The sequence below is a fragment of the Acinonyx jubatus genome, chromosome B3, assembly GCF_027475565.1.
Source record: "Acinonyx jubatus isolate Ajub_Pintada_27869175 chromosome B3, VMU_Ajub_asm_v1.0, whole genome shotgun sequence".
Classification (NCBI taxonomy): domain Eukaryota; kingdom Metazoa; phylum Chordata; class Mammalia; order Carnivora; family Felidae; genus Acinonyx; species Acinonyx jubatus.
Genome location: NC_069386.1, coordinates 29438591 through 29461451, shown reverse-complemented (window position 1 = coordinate 29461451; position 22861 = coordinate 29438591). Strand labels below are relative to the sequence as shown.

General features: G+C 39.0%; 1 protein-coding gene across 10 annotated transcripts in view; it reads left to right on the top strand.

Annotated features, from left to right (window-relative positions):
- Nucleotides 1–22861, top strand: part of PEAK1 (pseudopodium enriched atypical kinase 1) — a 310300-nt gene that overhangs the window by 211841 nt on the left and 75598 nt on the right. For all 10 annotated transcript variants that reach the window (XM_027067830.2, XM_053223700.1, XM_027067828.2 and 7 more), the window contains one exon: nucleotides 18226–21473. In XM_027067830.2, coding sequence (XP_026923631.1) covers nucleotides 18340–21473 — 3134 coding nt within the window. In that variant the 5' untranslated portion in view covers nucleotides 18226–18339. The remainder of the gene's footprint in view (nucleotides 1–18225; nucleotides 21474–22861) is intronic.

The following is a 22861-nucleotide window of genomic DNA, read 5'->3' as shown; positions in this document are numbered from 1 at the left end:
GATAGAGCGTCAGCAACACATGTCTAATAGGTGCATTCATTTTAATATGCTCATTCATTGAATAGGCCTGATTAATTAGTACATGTCACCATCTGGTACTTAGAGAGACTATTCATTTTTAAAATGTTGAAATTGCAGGGAATGGTGCACACCAATTAAAATCCTTTTAACTGGATTGTGTTGGTATAAAGTATACGTGTAGGAGGACTTCATTGGAATTCAGCGTGCATCTAAGGGTACATACATCAGCCTGAAGTCAATTAGAACAAAGGATGTCAAGAGAGGAGAAAATGAAAGGAGAACTATCCTTTTTCTGAATGTGTCTGCTCATTGTATTGGGCTTTCTCTCTTTTTGTTTTTCTATTCTTCCTCTCACTTGTCTTGACTGTTCTCCTACCTTTTATTTTGGTTTCTTTCTCTCTGTCTCTCTCACCCTCCATTTTTGTTTTTGTTCCTCGTTTTCTCATCTCCTCCCTACCTTATTATCATTCTCCAGTCACACATTAAAACAAAAGAGTTGAATAAATGACTTTATGTAGTGATACAGTAAAATCTTAGCTTTCTGTGTCCTTTGAAAAAACGAGTTCTCATTGGCCAAATTTCCTGAGTAATTGTGAGCTTGAGCTCATTAAACATTAAAATGTTTTCAGTTAGGATAATCATTTGGTGTTTACGTGACCTACATTTTTTGTGAGTGCAGACTAAGACTTTAGGTACCTTTTCTCTTTCTGTCAACCTTTCTCTTCCAGATCTGCTATAATGGGTATTTATTTTATAATTAAATAAATAAGCTTTTAAATAATAAAGCCATTTGTATGAAAATCTTTCCAAAATACTTTTCACACTTTTGTTGTTTTCTTCCCTTGTCACACAGGATACTAAACATAATTTAACATTTTCTTGATATCTTGCTATAATTAGTGTCAAGGTCAGTCACAGTGCTCTTCTGGAAAATACAGTGATGCCCTTGAGGGATTTGGGCTCTTTGCCCCACATGGAAGTGCTTTTGAGGTCTTACATTGGTTTTTGTATTTTTCTTTCCCCATTTGCTATCAGGTAGTCAACTTGTCACTTGCCATTTCTGTCTGGATGCTTCTGTCCCCTTCTAAGCTATTTTGGTCTGTGAAACCAGATAATAGAGCTGTATTTATTCATCTGGTCAAGAAACATATAGATGCCAAAACTGATTAAGAAGCTAAGACTAGCAAGTGAAAGAGAGAGGGGAAGTTGTATGCAAACACCCATAAGTACCATGGGATGGGAATTAGGAGGAGGAAACAGTTAATTTTAAGAAGAGGATCTGCAGCTTCACAGGGGACTTGGTATTTGACTAAAGCATGGAAGGTTCTATAGAATTTTAGCCAGTTGTTATATGGGTGGACATGTAGGAGATGATGATTTAAAAATATGGTAAGGCAGTATCAATCACAAAAGAGCATTATATTTTGTCCTAAAGCATTCAAATGTATTCTGTAGACAAATAAAAACCACAAATGGTGGTATGAAGAAGTAAGGAGAATGGTAAAGATCTGTGTTTTAGAGGAGTCAGGAGACAATGAGATATTATCCCAAGGCCTCGGACAAAGAGTGATGAAATCCAGGATTCAAGTTATGGCTAGGGTTGTCAAAGGGAGATTACAGACTGGAGAGACAGAACCTGGCAATTAATTGGATATAGCATGAGGAGGACCAGGAGGGGTCAAAGTTGACCCAGCCTGAATACCTACCAATATTGTGATAACATTAATTGTTATGGTGTCCAGAACAAGGCGGAGCACATTTCGGAGGAAAGATAATTAATTCTATTTAGAGAAGTCTAGTAGGCAGTTGGAAACTGAAGTCTGGAGCATCAAAGGACAAGACGTATAGGCTCTGGGAAATTATTCCACCCTTACATATTTGGGAATAGACAAGATCACAGAAGAAATTATTAGAAAAGAGAGTCTTTTTAAAAGGGCAATAGTGGAAAGGGCATTTGGGCACCTTTGTGAGAAAGCAGTGGGACATACATATCTCCACTCAAATTAACATTATCTCAGCTCATAGTTAAGTGGGTAGGGGATGTATAAATAAAGGACAGCATGAGAGACACTGTTATAATTCATCAAATTATAAGTAGAGTATTCACTTTTATTTTTGTACAGACAATACCAACAAAACTGATCTGAATTGATCAAATTAAATTTGTCTGAAACAAGAGTAAAGAGTCTATGAATGAGACCTAAGGCTCTTCCCTACCTGTCTAGTTTTCAGCTATGCCCTGAATAGGTAAATTTGCCAGGTAACTATTTCCATAGAGAAGAGTTGTTTCTTGTTATATATGAGAAATGTTTTTAATTGCTTGAGGTTATTAAAGGCCTCTGACTGCAACTTTATTTCTCCCTCTGTTAAATTTGTTTGAATGGTTCAAATTGGCATTTTAACCCAAATTTGCATTTACATAATCCTTTGACTTGATCGTAAATTTTAGAAAAGACTTTAAAGGTATTCATGTTACCAGATAGCGTGTTCATTGTGTTAAATACATCTCTGTACCTATGTGTACACAACTTGATCTATGTATAGGAAAAAGACCTGGAAGGGTATATAGTAAGATTTGGGGCTTGGGGTTTTGCTTGTTTGTTTGCATATCTTTATTTTCTAATTGCTTTTATAATCTAAAGAATTCAGTTATTTTTCATTTAAAAAATATAAGGATCGTAAGTTCTAGAGAGCTTGAGTAGCTTGCATAAAGTAAAATTACATATCCAATTAGTAATGGCCGTGAGGCTTGTTCATTTGTGCCCTGGGGCCAGTTCTACTGATTGATGGGTTGTTCAGATAGGAATGGAAATACCACCCACTACTCTGGCAGCCATAAGGACCAGGGATGCAGCACTTTCTCAGGAAAAGCTGACATCCTACCTGTCACTTTTCACTCAGAGAAGCATTAGCTTCTGAGTGAGGTCCAGTGATACAGACCACAGGCAATATCTTCACTGATAAGGAGAATAAAGACACAGCATACTGTTGTTGAGGGTAATTAAGCTTTTCCTCTACCAGATTATGCTCTTCTCATTTATTAATATCCACTGACTCCCCAAACTCCAAGCCTCTGCTGTTTTCTTAAGAACAGCCCTATGGAAACTCATTGGCATGTGCTCATGGCTGTCTGGAATGTATGAATTTTCTGGCCACAGTTCCCATCCTTAATGCTCCATCACTGATGCCATCCCTTCAGTTACTCAGCCTGTTTTATTTTTCTGTGTTTATTTTTGTAGTAAAATAAAAGTAACTAGAGAATTGTCACTTTACCTTTCTCTTTCCCTCCCCCAGCCACTTCATCCTGAATCTTTTATATTGTTCTCACCAAACCATTTGCACTCAAAATTTAGAGTCAACTTAAATAAGAAAATAGCAATTAAAGTATTTTTTAATGGGGAGAATTTTTAATCACATACTTGGCTTTATAGTATGTTGGCTGTTTTCATTCCATTTTCTCCTTGTTCTCTACAGTTGAAGCAGTGAAAATTATTGCTGTTGAATTCTGTACACTTTTTAGTATGCCTCTGGGAAAATCATCCTTGGTCTTCATGGAGAGACACCCCAGAGTCATTGTCCATCCCCGTCCCTCTCCACTAGTCTCCCACTGGCTGCTAAGTATTATCCATTTGGCCTCTCAGATCAGCCCCTGCTCATTATTTCCTGCTACTTCTGTGTTAATTTGGGGCCTTACCTACTCTAGTATAGTAATAGTTGAGCTAACTACATTACCTCCTGTCAATGTGTCCTTTTCCACATTTGCCTGAATTCTTAAAGCACAGGTAGTATCACATTGCCCTATTGTACAGCAACCCCTTCCTGATACAATCTGACAGCATCTCTTGAAACTAATGCAAAACCCAAGTCCAAAACAGAATGCTGAAGTTTCTTTGCAAGTCTGTTGTTCAGAACTTGGAGTACGTTTATTTTCCCTGTAGAAACAATAAGTGGTAGATTGGTGTGCAGGTTAGCTGTAACTTTCAATTAAACCATCCATGGTAATTGAGGCCTACCAGGATAGTTACCAGTATCTCCATAGAAATAGCAGAGCCCAACTGGTCTGTCAAGATGGCATACAGATATGTATGGAGGGTACTGGAAGGGATCATTCCCCTTCCTGTCCTCCATTGATATAGAGATTTAATAAAGGAGGAAAGAACGAATATTTATGAAGCGCTTATTATAAATCAACCTCTATGTTATGCACTTTATATAGTTTGAGATGTAATTGACATAAGATTGCATAAATATAAGTTGTACAATGTGTTGATTTGATACATTTATATATTGCAATATGATTACCACCATAGCATTAGCTAATACCTCTATGATGTCACATAATCATTTCTTTTTTGTGGTAGAACCTTTAAGATCTAGTCTCTTAGCCACTTTGAAGTATATAATACAGTATTGTTGACTGTAATCACTATGTTCTGCATTAGATCTCCAGAACTTACTCATCTTCTAACTGCAAGTTTGACCAACATCTGTCCAATTACCAACCCCCCCCAACCAAGCCCCTGATAACCACCACTCTATTCTGTTTCTGTGAATGCGACTTTTTTAGACTGTGATATGTCGCAGTATTTGTCTTTCTCTGACTTATCTCACTTAGAATAATGCCCTCAAGATCCATTTATGTCACAAATAGCAAGATTCCTTCTTTCTCATGGTTAAATAATATTCCATTATACATACCACATTATCTTTATCCATTCATCTGTTGATTGACACTTGTTTCCATATCTTGGCTATTGTGAATAATGCTGCAATAAATATAGAAGTGCAGATATCTTTTTGATATTCTGTTTTCATTTCTTTATACCCAGAAGTGGGATTGCTGGATTATATGGTAGTTCCACTGAAAATTTTCTGAGGAACCTCCATACTGTTTTCCATGGTGGCCAAACCAATTTGCATTCCTAGCAACAATGGACAGGATTCCCTTTTCTCCACATCTTTGCCAACAGTTGTTATCTCTTATCTTCTTGATGATAGCCATTCTAACAGGTGTAAGGTGATATCTCATGGTGGTTTTGATTTGCATTTCCCTAATGATTAGCGATGAGCATCTGTTCATTTGGACACCTTCTTTGGAAAAATGTTTTTAGTTCCCCTGCCCTTTTGAAAATCTGTGGTTGTGTGTTTGTTTGTTTTTGTTTTGTTATGGAGTTATGAGTTCTTTATATATTTCAGATATTAATTCCTTATCCAGTATATGATTTGTAAATATTTTCTCCCATTCTGTAGGCTGACTTTTGATTTTGTTGATTGTTTCTTTTGTTGTGCAGAAGCTTTTTAGTTTGATGTAATCCCATTTGTCAATTTTTGCTTTTGGTGCTTGTACTTTTGGTGTCATATTCAAAAAATTGTTGCCAAGACAACAATTGGAACTTGTTCCCCTCTTTTTTCTTCTAGGAATTTTATGCCTTATGTTTAAGTTTCAGGCCTTGTGTTTAAGTTTTTAATCCATTTTGAATTGATTTTTGTGTATGGTGTAAGACAGGGATTCAGTTTCATTCTTTTGTGTGTGACTGTCCAGTTTTCCCAATTCCACTTATTGAAAAGACTCCTTTTGTGTTGTATATTCTTGGCTTCTTTGCTGTGAACTAATTGACCATATATATGCATGGGTTTATTTCTGGGCTGTCTGTTCTTTTCCATTGGTCTATGTGTCCGTTTTTAAGCCAGTACCATACTATACCTTTGTACCATACTGTAGCTTTATAGTATAGCTTGAAATCAGGAGTGTAATGCTTTTGGCTTTTCCTTTCTCAGGTTTGCTTTGGCTATTTAGAGTCTTTTACTGTTCCATACAAATTTTAGGATTGTTTTTTATATTTCTGTGAAAACTGCCATTGGGATTTTGATGGGGATTGCATTGAATCAGAAAAGAAGTAGTAAAATTGATGATAAAATTATGACACGATTTTATAGATAGAAAATCCTAAAGATGACCATGAAAACTCTTGGAATTAATCAATGCATTCAGTAAAGTCACAAGATATAAAATCAATATACAGTAATTAGCTGTGTTTCTTTTTTTTTTTTTTTTATTTTTTTTTTAACGTTTATTTATTTTTGAGACAGAGAGAGAGAGCATGAACAGGGGAGGGCCAGAGAGAGGGAGACACAGAATCTGAAACAGGCTCCAGGCTCTGAGCTGTCAGCACAGAGCCCGACGCGGGGCTTGAAGTCACGGACCGCAAGATCATAACCTGAGCCGAAGTCGGACACTTAACCGACTGAGCCACCCAGGTGCCCCCTAGCGGTGTTTCTATACACTAACAACAAAATATCTGAGAAAGAAAGAAAAAATCCCATTCACAATAGCATTAAAACCAGTAAAATACTTAGGCATAACTTTAACCAAGGAAATGGGAGATGTGTATAATGAAAACTATAAGACTGATGAAAGAAGTTAAAGGAGACACAAACAAATGGAAAGATATCCTGTGTTTAAAGATCGGAAGAATTAATATTGCTAAAATGTCCATACTACTCAAAGCTATCTATAGATTCAATGCAATCCGTATATATTTTATCTTAATTCATTTGAACAACAGCCTCTGTGAGATAGATGACTATTATACTCCTTTAACAGATGCTTAGCAAGTTAATAATGTAAGTAAGATCACAAGAGTTATGCTTACCTGACATAAGAGAATATTGTTATTAAGCACTACTTTCAAACTTTAGTAATTTATAGGCTCCTTTTAATTGGCTAAAAATTGGAGTCTTTCACCATTGACACACATTATTACAATTTTACTTAAATATGAACAAATAAAATTAGATATAAATTCCTTACACTTGTATTTCTCTTTTAACTCTAAACTGAAACAAACTTAAAAGTACAAAAGAAAAAAGCCTGTAAAACATAATGAAATGCAAATTAACGTTACTTTAATAAAGTGATGATGTTTTGCCAAAACTGAATTGCTGCTCACAACGTGAGTATGGAGCTGTCTGCCACCCCCAAAGGTGTCTTGGCAGCTTTCATTACCATTGACTCTCTTTTTCTGCCACGTTTCTTTCTCAGATGTTGAAAATCCAGGATCAATACAATGTGCGGTGACTACACCATTATTTCATTTTGGTCTTTACTTAGTGGGACTGTATCATTTACATGTTAAGTGAGCCTCCTACTTTTCTCATTATTCCTTACAATTAAAATTGTGTGCTTGATGCCAGTTCAGACTAGAAAAACAAATGTATCTGTACATTAGTAATCATGTTGCAAATCATGTTGCTATGCTTTGTTAATAAGTGGCCATTGCAATGATCCAGCATATGTTCATATCAATTAATTTTAGATGTAAACTTTGTTTTCAGTTCAATATTAAAGTTATTTTGGAAAACTCATGTACAGACCCTTGGAAAAGATCCTGGATCCCAGTTTGAAAGATACTCTTTTAACGTATTTTTAAGCCATTATTTATTTGTAACCATCATAAAAATAATTCTTATTTATGTATTAGAACAGGTCCTCCAAATACTTTTACCAGGAAAAACTGTTACACTAGTTTGTTATCGTGTCCCTTTGAAAACAATGAATTTATATTTCTTTAAAGTATTGTATAACTCAGACTTTAATTTAGAAGTGCTTTTTCTCTTTAAAAGTCTAAATTATAAATGTTTTACAGAATGTATTGTTTACTCTTTTCTGTAGCTGGGGAAGGGAAAATTTAGTTTGATTGGAAAAATAATACTTCATAGCAAATGTACAAGTCCCACAAGACAATAAAGCCTCCAGAAATGGTGAAGTGTGGTAACAAATGACATTATTGCTTCCTCTGATGATGTTGCTATAAACATTCTAGTGGGATTTCTCTCAAAATAATTGACTGTTTTGTGATTTCTCTTTCCTTCCCAACTTGCTTTTCCTCCTTTCTCTTCTTTTTCTCACCTTTGAATTTTGCAGTCCTCGTTTCCCCTCTTTCTTATTCCTTTGTTTTGTTTTAAAGATTGGTTTTTTTTTTTAAGTAATGTCTACACCCAACGTGGGGCTCAAACTTAAAACCCTGAGATCAAAAGTTACATGCTTCACCGACTGAGCCAGCCAAGCACCCCTTTTATTCTTTTGTTTTATACCAGAGATCACCTATCTTTTCACATTTCAGTTAGCCTACAGTCCGGCTTTCTTCACTTGACAGTTGGCTCTGCAGTTGCAGGCAGTGGAGAGGAAGAAGACGGCAAGGCAGCTTCTAGCAGCATCTCACCCTTCATTCTCAATAAGCTATGAAAGAGGCCCTCCTAATAGGGGTGGCTCCTGAAAGATTATGCTTAATTTGCCTCAAAATATTCACTCTGAAACACATAAAGCACAACTTTGGGGGCAGCCATAGCTAATTATATATGCTTGTTGCTTTCTTCCTAGCTTGCTTCCACAGCTTTGCTGTGAGCACATGGACCCTGCCCACCTCAGAGCTGAGCTAGGAAGGTGTGGGTGTGCCTCCTTCTGACGCTTCTTTGTTCAAGTTAGAATTCCGCTGTGGTGGGCAGTGCTGCTGCTGCTGAGTGGACCGCCTTTCAGGCATCACCATGCTGTGGCTAAAGCAGCCTCCAGATGCTAGGGATAGCTGAACTTTACCATCTGTGCATACATGCATTCATTCATCCCTTCATCCATCCTTACTCTGTCATTTACTAACTGTGTGACCTTGAGCAGGTCTCAGTTTCTTCATTAGTAAAATGAAGCTAATAATTATGTACATCGTAGGGTTTTTATGAGAATAAGAGCTTTCATGTGTAAAAAAATGCTTCAAGTGGTGCCTGGCACTTAGTAGTAAATGCTAGCTAAAATTATTATTATTCAGCAAGCGTTTATTTAGTATCCAGTATCTTCCAAGCAATCCAAGAGATGTAGACATGAAAAAGACACAGCCTTGCCAGGGCACCTGCGTGGCTCAGTCGGTTAAGCATCTGACTTTTGATCTCAGCTGAGGTCATGATCTCATGGTTATTGAGATCGAGCCCTGCATCGGGCTCTGTACTCACTAAGTGGAGCCTGCCTGGGATTCTCTCACTCTCTCGCTGTCTCTCTGCCCCTCCCCAGCTGGTGCTGTCTGTCTGTCTGTCTGTCTCTTTCTCTCTCTCAAAATAAATAAATAAATAAATAAACTTAAAAAAAAATAAAAAGACATAGCCTTGCCTTCTAGGGACTTCTGTAACTACCATACAATATGGTATTATAATAAAGGTATTTAGGAAGTCAAGTAAAGCTTCATCACACAGGTAAAATTTGAACTGGGTCTTAAAGGATAAATAGTTTTGCCCAATGAAACAGCACTGGATGAAATACGTTCCAAGCAGAGGGAACAGCTTGTGAATGGAATAAAACTGCAAGAGACTGGAGTCCTTGGCTGTTATTAGATAACATTTTAACCTCCTCTCTGATGTATACCTTCTTAAGTAGGGATCTGAGGTGGGTTCAGTGTACATTTTGGAACTTATAATCTTATGACTAGTTATTACCAAGTTTATAATAGTAATTATTATTATTATTGAACTGGTTCATCAAAGAGTTTGAACTTAAAAACTGAGTTGGGAGCTAAGCGGTGCCGCTTTACAGTCGTGTGTTTGCTGACGCATGGCTCTTATCCGGAGATGGCTACCATGTGACAGGAACAGTAAATGGCTAGAGAAAAACTTGTGGTTAGAGCAGTTGGAAGTGCATGGGCTTCCTCCTTTCAACAGAGCTCTAGTTACGTTTTCCAAATTAAGCAGGTTTTACTTTGCTTTCTTCTTTAAACAGGAGACCCTTATATCTTAAGATCTTGCCTACTGTTGTGATAGCAAAGAAGTGTGATTTTTTTCTTCCACGAAGGGGTGGGGAGGAGGTCAGATGTCAAATAAGGAAGGTTGCTTTCACTCATGGAATTTCCATTCATGTTCCAAATTAAAGCCGTGTTTTATCTCCTACAAAGTTTTTTCCTGCAGCTTTGCTTTTCTCTTCCTTTCCCCACCCTTTTAGTCATCTACTGAAGGGTTTGGCAGCTGGCTGAGGTATCGGGTCAGCGTTTTTCACTGTGGCAGAAGGAAAGGTTGGGAACAGTGACGTGGGGATACTTGTCACATTTTCCTTTCCTTTTTTTATATAAGTAACCCACATGCGCCATTACAAAAGCCTAATGAGAACCCTGACTTGTAAATTTTACCCTGGTATCCTGGAGATGGACAAATGTGTAGGATGACATATAGGCAGTAGTTCCTCACTGAAAGGGTCCTTAAAAGCCCATGTACAGCACTGAGGATTCTTGACTCTGTCTCTATGGCAATGTGACAGATTTTATGAAGAGAAACAATGGCCTCCGGGAGTCATAGGATTGGGGAAGGAGCCTAGCAGTCCCCATTCCCCATCCTCCTTTATTATGAACAGATTCTCCTTGGGTGCCTTTAGGAAACACTCTATATATGGTGTTTAATATACCACCTACACAGTCTCCCCTCTTCACTGACTTGGAAATTGCATCCAGCTTGAGGAGCTCCAGCCCTTTCTGTGGGCCTGTTTATTCCAAGATTGAAATCCAGTGTGGATTTAGTTGTTTTGTATCAAATCTGCTTGAAACCGTTGGACTCGAAGCAAACTAATTATTGTCATTGTCCATATAGCAGTAGAGAGAGTGAAAAACAGTAATAGGTTCTTAAAAAGCTGTCACAACTTGAAGTGAAATAGGCTACTCTTCAACAGTTTCATCTGTAGCCTGAAGGGCTTTGGTCTTAAAAACCGTCACATATGAAATCAGATCTTAGATCATGGAATCCTAGCTGGCATCTGGGGGCAACTTCAGCCATTCAACTCTCTCATCAACCATTCATCTGTGGGGTTTGCTTTGAGATTGTAAGGAATGTGGAAGCAAATGAGTTTTCTTATCAAACACTCCATTTGGGTACTCCGTATCAGACCTGTCTTGGCAAATAAATAGAAGACACCAGGGTAGACTGTCATATTTTCTTAAGTGCCTCAGGAGACACATATTTTATTTCTCAAGCAGAACTTTGGTGACTAGAATTTCCTGATTTGGGGGTGTCAGTGTTGAGCAGGCAAAACTGCTAGTTACTGAGTGCCAATGAAGTTATTTCACAAAGGCAATAGAGCCCAAGGATTGCTCCTTGAACAGCGCTACATCTGATCGGGTACAGCTTTTCTTTCTAAGAGCCTGTTACAAGTTGAAATAGTTTTGACAGTGTCTTTAAGTGCACATCTTTGTCTCCAAACATAATTAGTGTTGAAAACTGAAGCCCTTGTAGTTAAGGCTTAGTGGCTTAGCCAGCAGCTCCATCTGGTGCTTGCTAAAGGTGTTTGCTTGATTCATCTCAGTTTTACAGCAGTGTGAATACAGATGTACACAGAATTTGTAAAAGAATGTCAGCTCCAAGGTTTCAGTTTTATTGATGGCTTTCTGTTGCACACAGCACTGACATAAGCTAATTGTGTTCCTGGTGAAGCTCATTTGTCCTGTTGATAATGTGATAGCTGCTAATCAACTCAGCAGCCCTTTCTTGACTGAATTAACTTACTAGCACTCAACATGGGGAATTATTTTTACTATTTATCTGCCAGGCTTGGAAAAAGAAAATATACTGTACTACTTAAAAGAGAAAATTGAATCCCTCTCTTATCAGTGGTGGATTTAACTTGTTTAACAAGATATTAGGCCAGGATGCCTTATTCTTTTATATTTAATGCCACATGGTGCTGAGTAGACAGGGAATGCCTTTTTTTTAAGTGTATTTATTTATTTTGAGAGAGACAGGGAGAATGTGAGCTTGAGCAGGGGAGAGGGGGAGAGAGAATCCCAGGCAGGCTCTGTGTTGTCAGCACTTGCCAGATGTGGGACTCAAACCCAGGAACCGAACTGAACCGTGAGATCACGACCTGATCTGAAATCAAGAGTCGAATGCTTAACCGAGTGAGCCATCCAAGTGCCCCAACAGGGAATATCTTTTTAAAAAAATTCTTGGTGATTGACACAGACTGCCCTAAACTACTGATAGAAGTTACTTCCAAGTAATAGGATTACACATGATTTCTATTTTCTTTTATGCTTTTCTGATTTTTCACAGTGAGCATCTGTATAACAAAAGAAAAAAATTCAGGTAACAATAGAAAAAATTATTTAAAAACAAAACATATTATAAGTTGCTGTAGCCTTGAATAGTCTCAGTTCTTTCTCAGGTCTTTTCTCATTCACAGCATGGCCCTTCAGGGGGGCTTCAGCCTTCCTCATCCATAAAACAGAAGGATCAAACGGGGGCCTGCTCAGTTTTAACATTCTTAGGTTTGGGATTATCTACCTCTTTTTCCTGTCTCTTTAGCGTCTCCCATTCTCCTGTGTCTTTCTCTAGTATTAATACTCAACATGATCTAGTTTTTGCCATCTTAAACTAAGGAAATCCTTTCTGGACAGCCCTTCCTCCCCATATATGCCTGGCTCTTTCTTTCTTCTACTTCCCACATAAACTCTTCCAAAAGTTGTCTACAATTACTCACTCTACCTTCTCACTCTTCAGCTGACCACAGTCTGCTTTCCATCCCCACTGCTGCATCAAAATAGTTACAGTTGAAGTCACCAGTGAGCTCATGTTACCAAGTTCAATGGGCAATTTAGGTCCTCAGTCCCCATTACCCCTCCAGTGCATTTGAAATAGTTGTCTTCTCCCCCTTCATGAAATCTCCTCATCTGGCTCTGTGTCACACAGTTATGACTGTTATTTTATAGGTTTTGGTTTTTTGTTTTTTGGGCTTTTTTGCTGAATGAATAAAATGTTTATTTTTCTTTTTTTTTTCCTTTTCCTGAAATTTATTGTCAAAATTGGTTTCCATACAACACCCAGTGCTCATCCCAACAGGTGCCCTCCTCAATGCCCGTCACCCACTTTCCCCTCCCTCCCACCCCCCATCAACCCTCAGTTTATTCATTTTTGAGTTTTCTTAAGAGTTATTCTCTTCTCCCTGGTTCACCCACCAAGACCACCTCCCCAGCTCACTCTTCTTTTCTTTTTAGCCTGGATATTTCTGTAGTTATTCCCAAACCCACAAGAACAGCAGAATTCCCTTCTGTGTTCCAGACTTCTAAATTCACCTGTTTTCTCTATTATATGGTAACAAAATATGGACTAATAATCTTATTGCCGAAAAGTTGCATCATCTCCTCCAGTGTTGTCTATCTCAGTAAGTGGCCCCACAAATCATTTAAGTACATAAACCCCAAATCTCAACATCTATTACTCTCTCCAGAATCTAGTCATTCATGAATCTACATTTCTCTGCCTTCCATGATGCCACATCCTAATTCAGGTCTTCATCATATCTTATTTTGCCAACAGCAGCCCTTCGAACAGTCTCCCGGCTTTCTCTCCTGTCTTCCACCAGCTTATTGTCCATATAGCAGCCAGAGCTGTTTTTTATTTTTAGGTCAGATGTATTAAGGTTTGATTTATATAATCTTTTTTTAGTGTACAGTTCTATAAATTTTGACAAATGCATGGAGTCCTATAACCACCACCACACATTTGGATTATTCCAGTTTTTGCCTATAAACCTTCGTGTACAGGCTATAATGCAAACATAACTTTTCATTTCTCTTGGGTGAGTACCTATTGGTGAGACTGCTGGGTCCCATGGAAAGCTCGTGTTCAACTTTTATGAGAAACTGCCAAACTGTTTTCCAAAGTGGCTGTGCCATCTGCATTCCCACCAGCACCATATGAATTTCACTTGCACCACATTCTCCCTCAGTATTTGATTTTGTTTTCATTGTAACCTTTCTAATAGATGCATAGTGGCAGCTCACTGCAGTTTTAATGTGCATTTCTGTATGACTAAGGATATTTAGCACCTTTCACATGTTAATATGCAATCCATGTACTTTTGGTGAAGTGACTGCTCAAACCTTTTGCCGACTTTTTATCAGATATTTTCTTTTTATTAAATATTGAAAGTTCTTCATATATTCTGGATACAAAGTCCTTTGTCAGATATGTACTTGGCAAAAAACTTCTCATCTGTGGCTTATCTTTCATTCTCTTGTCAGTATCTTTGTCAGAGCAAACATTTTTAAAATTTGATAAAATCCAAATTGTTTTTTTTTTAATGAATCATGCCTTTCATATTGTATCTGGGAACTCAGCCTAATTCAAGGTCACAAAGATTTTCTTCTGTTTTTTCCTATTAAAACCTCTATAGCTTTACACTTTAGTCTATGTACTGCTGTAGCGAGCACTGTAGCTTTACACTTTATGCTTAGATCTGGGGTAATTTCCATATACAGTATGTGAGGTATGAATCAAGGTTTACTTTGTTGCCTATGGATATCCAATTATTCTAGCACATTTGTTGAAAAGAATATTCACTGATAGAGGCATGTATCAGTTGCCTATATTCGTATGGTTCTATTTCTGGACTCCTTTCTGTGCCTATTTTGATCTATGTCAGGGGTCAGCACAGTTTTTCTGTAAAGAACTAGATAGTAAGTATTTTAGGTTCTATAGGCCCAAAGGCAAAATTGGAGCTATTATGTAAGTACTTGTATAACAAGAGAAAAAAATTTTCCGTGAATTTTTAAAACAAATTTCAAAATACAGGAATTGAGTACAATTTTCTGAAACACAGCTCTACTAATACCAACAGTGGAATTCTTTTTTGGGATAGGGATTGCTTAATTAGGATGCAAAGTTAGTGTTTCCTCTTATCAAACTTGATTATAAATGTTTATTGATGCATATCTGTAGTGAAATTTGACATTTTTATCTTGGAAAAATGTCCTTTTACATGGGCGATACACATGGGTCATGACACATGGGTCAAAACTGCAATTTGAGGGGTACCTGGGTGGTACATGGGTCATGATCTCACGGTCTGTGGGTTTGAGCCCCACGTCGGGCTCTGTGCTGACGGCTCAGAGCCTGGAGCCTGCTTCAGATTCTGTGTCTCCCTCTCTCTCTGCCCCTCCCCCGCTCATGCTCTGTCTCTCTCTCTCTGTCAAAAATAAATAAACATTAAAAAAAAATTTTTTTTTAAGGAAAGCACTGCAAAGTGATGAGAGCGCCCCATGCAGTCTGTCCCAAGCTCCTCAACTCCCCACTGTAGCATAAAGCCTCCACGAACAGTATGCAAACAAATGAGCCTGGCTATCTTCCCATAAAGCTTTATTTATGGGCACTCTATTGGGAATTTCATGTAATTTTCACTTGTCACAAAATACTATTCTTTTGGATTTTTTAATCATTTGAAAAATTTTAAAGCATCCTTAGTTTAGGACATACAGAAACAGGCAGCAGGCTAGATTTGTTTGCCCCACTTTCCCCATTTATGTTTCTATCTTTTGCCAGTACCCCATTGTCAGGATTACTGTAGCTTTACGCTAAGTCTTAAAATCAGGTAATAGGAGTCCTCCAACTTCGTTCTTTTTCAAAATTGCTTTGGCTATTCTAGTTCCTTTGCCTTTCTGTATAAATTTTAGAATTAGTTTGTTGATTTCTCCTAAAAAATCCTGCTTGGATTTTTTTAGAATTATGTTGAATCTACAGAGCAGTTTGGGAGAAATTAACGTCTTCATAATACTGAGAGAACTTGGTATCTCTCTCCACTTACTTAGGTCCACTTTGATACCTTTTTATCAGCATTTTGTAGTTTTCTACATAGAGATTTTAGATTTTGTACATATTTTGTTAGATCTGTAGCTACCTATTTCTTGTATTTTCCTCAGAGCTGGCTTTTTTAAATGCAAATTGGATCATGTTGTTTCCCCTATTTAAAACCTTTCAGTGTCTTCCCACTCCTCAAGATAAACTCTGTAGTCTTTAAAAGCCTAAAGGGCCGTGCATGATCTGGCCCCTGCTTTCCTTTTCAGCCTAATTTTATGCCATTCTTTCCCTTGCTCAAAATGTTCCAATCTCAGACTAGCAGGAAATGCTTTTATCAACTAAGGGATAGCTTTTTGAATATCTGAAGGACTAAATAAATGTTTTCAAACAAACACTTGAAAAATATACTCTTACCATATTGAAATGAGCCATTTGATAATCTCCAGCAAAGAATGAACTTAGGTTTCAGCCAGGCTGTTGGGCTCTCTGTATGGAATACTTTGATCTTTAAGTCTGTACTTCTTTCACTGAGGCAGAATGCTTTATGAGTATTGTTCACAAGGGACTTAGCTGTGTGTGTGTGTGTGTGTGTGTGTGCGCACATACACGTGTGCACACACATGCAAGCTAAAGAAAATATTCTTTTCTTTACACACATGCTGAGACTCGACAGAAAGGCTGCATTTCTAATGAAACGAAAGATCTTTTTTGCTGTCATTATACATGAGTAAAGTTAAACTCTCTAGCCATTAAAATAGTCTTACACATACATGCCTACTGCCAACTTTATTATAATATCCAAATTAGAAATATAACACACTGTAGTGATATTCTGTGGGAAAGTCTGCAGCTCTGTGCCTAAGACAAAAGGGAGAGTCACAAGATTAGTTTTTTTTTTTAAATAAACTTTAAACCCAGCACATTTAGTCAAACCGTATTTATTTAGCTCCTTATGCTAGACATGTAGAGATGAACAAGATAGAGCCCAGACCTTAAAAAGCTCAAAAACTAGTGAGTAAACAGACAATTAAAAATGAACGTGCAGGTCATCTACCTGGGTGGCTGAATCAGTTAGGTGACCAACTCTTGATTTTGCCTCAAATCATGATTCATGATTCATGAGATTGAGCCCCACTTTGGGCTCTGTGCAGACAGCAGACAGCAGACAGCACGGAGCCTGCTTGGGATTCTCCCTACCCGGCTTGCACACACGTATGCACACTGTCTCTTTCTCAAAATAAATACATAAACTTTTTTTTTTTTGTAATGAAAGTGCTTGTTCATGGAGGTATGTCTAAGTGGCTTTGATAGTATCAAGGAGAAATGAGTAGCCCAGTGGGATTTACAACATTAATCAGACTAGCTGATGTTTAAGACATAAGGCTAGAAGGGAGGCAAAGACCAAATCATGAAAACCTAAGGGGCTTGTGTTCCTTCCTAGAACTCAGAGGTTCCAACACCTCAGTGCACTTAAAACTTGTTAAAACAAACAAACACGGAGAACTTGTTTTAAAAAATCAAATTCTTGGACTCTTCCCTCAGAGATTGACTACGTAGGTGTGTAGTGCTTCCCCAAGTGGTTCTTACTTAGCTGGCAACCCCTAGTCTGCACACTGACATTTGAGAGTCAGTGCATAGGTAAGACTGAGCACAGAATAGTTAAGCTAGGTAGTAAGTTGATCCTCTTAGCTTTTCAGAAAGGTAAATCTGATGGTAGTATCTCATTAAATACGAATTCTGATCCAGTAGGTCTGGGGTTATACCTGAAATACTGCATTTCTAACAAGTTCCCAAATAAGGCTGATACTCCTTATGTGGGGACCACATTTTGAGTAGCAAATGTAGAGAGATTGGATTGGAGTGGGGTGAGACTGCAAGCATGAAGATCAGTTAACAGCTCATTGCAGGAATCTAGGCAAAAGATGGTGAATATCTGAACCGCTAGCAGGGTCTGGTAATGACAAGAAAGAGTTCCAGTGAAATGTAATAGATAGAATTGGCAAGACTAATTTAAGGAGTTAGATGTGGAGTTAGAAGTGAAGGAAGAGGTGTCAAGAATTGAGTTTAGTTATCTAAGTAGTTGATGGGGACATTAACTGAAATAGGGTAAAGACAGAGAAAGGAGGTGGCCTGGAGAGTAGAGGAGGGCTGGTTAGAGTAGAAAAGTTTCTTGCAGTTGAGAAAAGGGGTAGCCAGAGGCTTAGTTTGAATGCACTCAGATTGAGGAGTCTATGAGGTAGCCAAAATTAAAAGGGCAGGTGGAGGAGGAACCTACAGTGAACTAAGAAGTATCACACAGGTTGTAGATAATAAAAAGAGCAGTTTGAAACGCATTTCCAGAAGGGGAAGTTCACAGTAGCATTGCCACATAGATATCAAGTGAAAGATTATATATAGTTCAATGAGAGTATACAAAAATTATGGCTGAAAGACGAACTTTCCAAAATGCTAACTGGCTTAAGGAGTTCAGAAAGCACCCAAATTAATTAATCTTTCAATCTGTTCACTTAAAGAAAAGTTTAGGAGTGGAGCCAGTTTTTTTAAGTCATTCATCATGATAAGCCTCGTTGTGCCTTTTCCATTTAGATTTTCTTTTTTTTTTCCCTCCCACAGATTGATCATACTTACAAGAGCTGCTATGATACATAGGGGAGGTGAAAACTGATGGATGAAAGTTTTGCTATGCACTGAAAGGAAAGCATTGTCTGTGAAGGTCTTTTCTTAAAAATGTCTGCTTGTAACACCTTTACTGAACACGTGTGGAAACCTGGTGAATGCAAGAACTGCTTTAAGCCTAAAAGCTTACACCAGCTCCCCCCAGACCCTGAGAAGGCACCCGCCACCCATGGCAATGTGAAAACTAATGCCAATCACAGTAATAACCACCGCATGAGGAACACTGGGAATTTCCGTCCTCCTGTGGCTAAAAAACCCACTATAGCTGTGAAACCCACTATGATGGTGGCAGATGGGCAGAGTGTATGTGGTGAACTTAGTATCCAAGAACACTGTGAGAACAAACCTGTCATCATAGGGTGGAACCGAAACAGGACGGCCTTGAATCAGAAACCACTTAATAATAATAATGAAGATGATATCGAAGGATTTAGCCATGTTCCTAAGCCCTATGGCAATAATGATAGTGCAAAGAAGATACCAAATAACAATAATGGTCTAACTGATGTGTTAAAAGAGATAGCAGGCTTGGATACCACCCCTCAGATGAGAGGAAATGAAACAAACTCCAGAGAAACATTCTTAGGAAGAATAAATGATTGCTATAAAAGATCATTGGAAAGAAAGCTTCCACCAAGTTGTATGATGGGCGGTATAAAGGATACTCAGGGCAAGCATGTTATTCTGAGTGGGAGCACAGAAGTGATCAGTAATGAAGGGGGCCGGTTCTGTTACCCAGAGTTTTCTAGTGGTGAGGAGAGTGAGGAAGATGTACTTTTCAGTAACATGGAGGAGGAGCATGAGAGCTGGGATGAGAGCGACGAAGAGCTGCTGGCCATGGAGATTCGCATGAGAGGGCAGCCCCGCTTTGCTAACTTCAGGGCAAATACTCTGTCTCCTGTTCGATTCTTTGTGGACAAAAAATGGAATACTGTCCCCCTGCGAAATAAGTCTCTGCAGAGAATCTGTGCTGTAGACTATGATGACAGTTATGATGAAATCCTAAATGGTTATGAAGAGAATTCTGTGGTCTCCTGTGGACCAGGAAGCATGCAGAGCATGGTGTCATCTGACTCTACATCACCAGACTCTTCTTTAACAGAAGAGTCACATTCTGAGACAGCCAGTGGTTTATCCCAGAAGATCTGTAATGGAGGAGTATCTCCTGGTAACCCGGGAAATTCTAAGGACATGAAGGAAAATGAGCCCAATTATGAAAGTCTCTCTGGTAATAATCAGGAAAAGGACTCCTCACAAGCACCTAAAAGCTCAGTAAAAGTTCCAGAAACACACAAAGCAGTCCTTGCTCTCCGATTAGAAGAGAAGGACGGCAAGATTGCTGTACAGACTGAGAAGCAAGAAAGTAAAGCCTCTACCGATATTGCTGGGCAAGCAGTAACCATTAACCTTGTCCCCGTAGAAGAGCAAGCAAAGCCCTACCGAGTTGTGAATCTGGAACAGCCACTGTGCAAGCCATATACTATTGTGGACGTGTCGGCAGCCATGGCCACTGAGCACCTCGAGGGCCCTATTACCAGCCCCAAGACAAAAATCTCCTCTTCTACTCCAAACTCTCCGATGACATCACCTGCATCGACGTCAGGACAAATAAGTGCCCACTTCCAAAAATCCAGTGCAATACGATACCAGGAAGTATGGACTTCCAGTACCAGTCCACGACAAAAGATACCCAAGGTGGAATTAATTGGTGGTGGAACTGGACCAAATGTCCCTCCAAGGAAAAACTGTCACAAGTCAGCACCTACTTCACCGACAACTACAAACATTTCCTCTAAAACCATCCCTGTTAAGTCACCCAATTTGTCTGAAATAAAATTTAATAGTTATAACAATGCTGGTATGCCACCTTTTCCAATCATCATTCACGACGAGCCAACCTATGCTCGGAGTTCTAAAAATGCCATCAAAGTTCCCATTGTAATCAACCCAAATGCATATGACAATCTAGCCATTTATAAAAGTTTTCTTGGAACAAGTGGAGAACTCTCAGTGAAGGGAAAAACCACAAGTGTAATAAGCCATACTTATGAAGAAATAGAAACTGAAAAACTGTCCGATAACACCACTAGCAAACCTACTGAGTGCCCCCAGGCCAAAGGGCTTTCAAGTAGCACAGAGCGTAAAAGGGGCTCAGTGGCTCAAAAGGTTCAGGAGTTTAACAGCTGTCTGAACAGAGGTCAGTCTTCACCACAGAAAAGTTATAGTTCTGGCCACAGCTCCCCAACAAAGATCCAGAGAACCACTCAAGAACCTGTGGCCCAAATAGAAGGCACTCAGGAGTCTCAGACGGTCAGCAGCAGCAGCAGCACCAGCACCAGAGAGAAAGCAAGCACAGTGCTTTCTCAGATTGTGGCTTCTATCCAACCACCACAGTCTCCTCCAGAAATGCCCCAGTCTGGCCCTAAAGCATGCAGTGTGGAAGAGCTCTATGCAGTCCCTCCAGATGCGGACGCTGCTAAGAGTACACCAGTCCGACCCAAGTCTCTCTTTACGTCTCAGCCCAGTGGGGAGGCTGAAGCCCCTCAGACCACAGAAAGTCCCACTGCCAGAGTACGGAAAGATCCACTCGCAAAGCCAGTCACTGCCCCTCTCTCCAAGTTAGTGGCTAACTCCCAGGGTGAGCCACCCCCTCCCTTCCCCCCACCTCGTTCTACTTCCTCCCCTTACCATGCGGGCAACCTTTTGCAGAGGCATTTCACCAACTGGACCAAGCCAACCAGTCCTACCAGGTCAACGGAAGCTGAATCAGTTTTGCACTCTGAAGGCAGCAGGCGGGCAGCTGATGCAAAACCTAAACGCTGGATATCATTTAAAAGCTTCTTCCGCCGCCGGAAAACAGATGAGGAGGATGACAAAGAGAAAGACCGAGAGAAAGGGAAACTGGTGGGCCTGGATGGCACAGTCATCCACATGCTGCCGCCTCCTCCAGTTCAGCGCCATCACTGGTTCACAGAGGCAAAAGGACAGTCCAGTGAGAAGCCAGCCATTGTCTTTATGTACAGGTGTGATCCTGCCCAAAGCCAGCTCAGTGTGGATCAGAAGGCCAGAGCAGACCAGTCAGCACTTGTAGAAAAAGATGGGACAGAGGATGGGTTACTACAGGACTCAGAGAAGAAGAAAAGGAGTCATTCTTCTCCGTCACAGATCCCTAAAAAAATTCTCAGGTATGTAAAATAGAATGGCAGAATATGAGAATTTTTTAACACATTTTTAGATGCTAAGTTTTTTATATCTTTCAGGTTGCATAAGAGCCATTTCTGTCTGGAAGTAGCACTCAGTGGCCATCATCTATCTTTATAACTGCATTCCAAGATTAGAGTATTATTAAAGTGATCTTATTGCACTGAACAAGGTTTATGGCCCTGGATCTTTAGCTAAAGTAGCCTGCTGCATTCTGGTGAGTGCAGAGGGGCTTGAACATAGAAAAGCAAATCCGTAACACCCTAATAGCAGTAAATAATATGTTGCTTTGAAATGCTATGATAGTGTGAGGAAGAAACAGGATCAAATGAATAAATGGTGATACTCTTCTTACCCTCACTGTAGATGGAATAAAGCTCTTCAAGCGATTTGTTCTGGCTTTCACCAAGGTGTAGCTCTATATCATTACTTTGTTTTCAGGGAATATTTGTTTTTTTAATGCTGTCTCTTTCTGTCTTCCTTCCAAGTATTGTGGAAATTTTGGGGTGGGGGTGGAGTTGGGGGCAAGCAGTCTGTAGTTATTTAACATGTAGGTGATATAAGAGAAGATGGTTACTGAGATTGAGACCCAGTAGTAGAATCCATAATGCCAGCTGGGCAAACGGCCCACCCGCCTCAGTTCTCTAGGTATCCATTTTCTTTCCTTCTTTAATAACTCTTTCTTGATCACCTACTCTGTGTAAAGCACATTGTAAATAGTTCTCTTGAATCCATACAACAGCCCTACAAATTGGTTGTATACAGATGAGGAAACTGAAAATCAGAGAAGTTAAGAATTGACCAGATTCACATAGCTCACAACTGCCAGAGTCAGAATTCAAACCTTGGTTTGGCTGACTCTAAAGCTTGCATTCTTCCCACGGTGTTGCACTGTTAATGAACACAAGAGTAAATGAAGTTTTTATATTTTCACTTGTAATCATTCACATAAACATTTATGTTTAGGAAGCCTAAAATTGTTGTTTCTCATTCATATTGTAAGGAAAGTTAATGAACTGCCAATAAAAACAAGAACCACTATCCCAAATTTGTAACAAATGGGATGATTTCTTTATATCCCCTGTACTTCTTAATTTATTTTTAAACGTTTCATTTATTTATTTATTTGTTTGTTTGTTTGTTTATTTCTATGAATATAATTTATTGTCAAGTTGGCTTATATACAATACCCAGTGCTCATCCCAACAAGGGCCCTCCTCAGTGCCCATCACCCATTTTCTCCTCTCTCCCACGCCTCCCCATCCACCCTCAGTTTTTTCTCTGTATTTAAGAGTCTCTTGTGGTTTGCCTCCCTCCCTCTCTGTAGCTTTTTTCCTTCCCTTTCTTCCCCCATGATCTTCTGTTAAGTTTC